This window comes from Aplysia californica, unplaced genomic scaffold (genome assembly GCF_000002075.1).
Source record: "Aplysia californica isolate F4 #8 unplaced genomic scaffold, AplCal3.0 scaffold01166, whole genome shotgun sequence".
NCBI classification, from domain to species: Eukaryota; Metazoa; Mollusca; class Gastropoda; order Aplysiida; family Aplysiidae; genus Aplysia; species Aplysia californica.
In genome coordinates this window covers 64451-65596 of record NW_004798436.1, presented here as the reverse complement: position 1 = coordinate 65596, position 1146 = coordinate 64451, and the positions used below count along the sequence as shown (strand labels likewise).

General features: G+C 37.4%; 1 protein-coding gene across 1 annotated transcript in view; it reads left to right on the top strand.

The window, feature by feature from the left end:
• Positions 1-81, top strand: part of LOC101857992 (UPF0705 protein C11orf49 homolog) — a gene marked incomplete at its 3' end in the record, with an annotated part of 17102 nt that extends 17021 nt beyond the window's left edge. Inside the window, 1 exon segment of the mRNA XM_005112027.3 lies at positions 60-81. Coding sequence (XP_005112084.3) covers positions 60-81 — 22 coding nt within the window.
• Between the last annotated feature and the right edge of the window lie 1065 nt (positions 82-1146).

Here is a 1146-nt window from a genome sequence, read left to right as displayed (position 1 = left end):
GATAAAATAAAATATACATAAATTATAACCCCCCGCCCCGTGTATGCTGATGTTTACAGAAAACCTGGGAAGACCCCGCGGGTATGATAATTCTGTCTGTGTGTCCCTCCCGGACTGACTCTGTCACTCTCAATAATAGCGCCAGTTTTGTTTTGGTTTTTTCCATTATTTAGTTTTGTTCAAAGTTTTCTTCTTTTTTTTCTCTCTACTTATTTGGGGTTTTTTTCTCCAACGTAACAAATAATGGTTGTTGCTTTTGGAAAGTCAGGTCATGCAACATAACAGCGTTTTATTAAGTTTAATATTTCATTTGATCTAGCTTGTTTTGGTTAGCTCATCATGTTGGTTGGATTTACTAAAAGTCGGGAGAGGCGGTGTTTGGTTGCTTTAATTTTAAGTTGTTTTTTTGGTAACTATCAGCGCAGTATATGTCACACAATGAATGTCAAATCAGGTGTTCGGGTAGGGTTTTATCAAATTGTTTTTCTTCTTAAAATTGATTAATTGATTAATTTATTAATTCTTTTGTTCATTTATTAATTTATTAATTTATTGCTGATCTTTAAATTTCCCAGCTGTTTATAAAGCTCATGGTTATTTTTTAAATTTTTTTTTTTTGGGGGGGGGGGGTAAAAATGCATTTTTAGTATAGACAGAAGTGGAGATAGAATGAGACTCTTGTAAACAGAGAAAAGAAGAACTCTCAAGAAAGAAAACGATAGCAGATTAAGATTGAACAAGACGCAGACTGAGTTGAGGAGAGGGCTGCAATAGACCCAGACTTTCTGGTATTCGCTTTAGCCTTTGAGAGTCAGACAGAGATAGATCTCTCCAGGGCGAGCTTTTCCAAAGTCTGCTTTGCCGTAGACGTCTGCTTTAGACAGCGAGATTCTCCTTCCTGCTTATTTGATGTTGATTGCTACAAGACGTCGTCAATACCTTTTTAGAAACTTTGTGTAGGTTTTAGTTTTTAGTTTAGTTTAGCCCTGGCTTTTTTCGATCTCTAGCGCATTTATATATATATAACCGAAGCTGATTCCTTTCGCTTATGTGAAAGCTTTAGTGTTTCCTTTTGTAGATAATTGTTCCATACGCCCCAAACCCCCTCCTCTCTCCTCCCCCTCCCACTCCCCCTCCCTCCGCCCC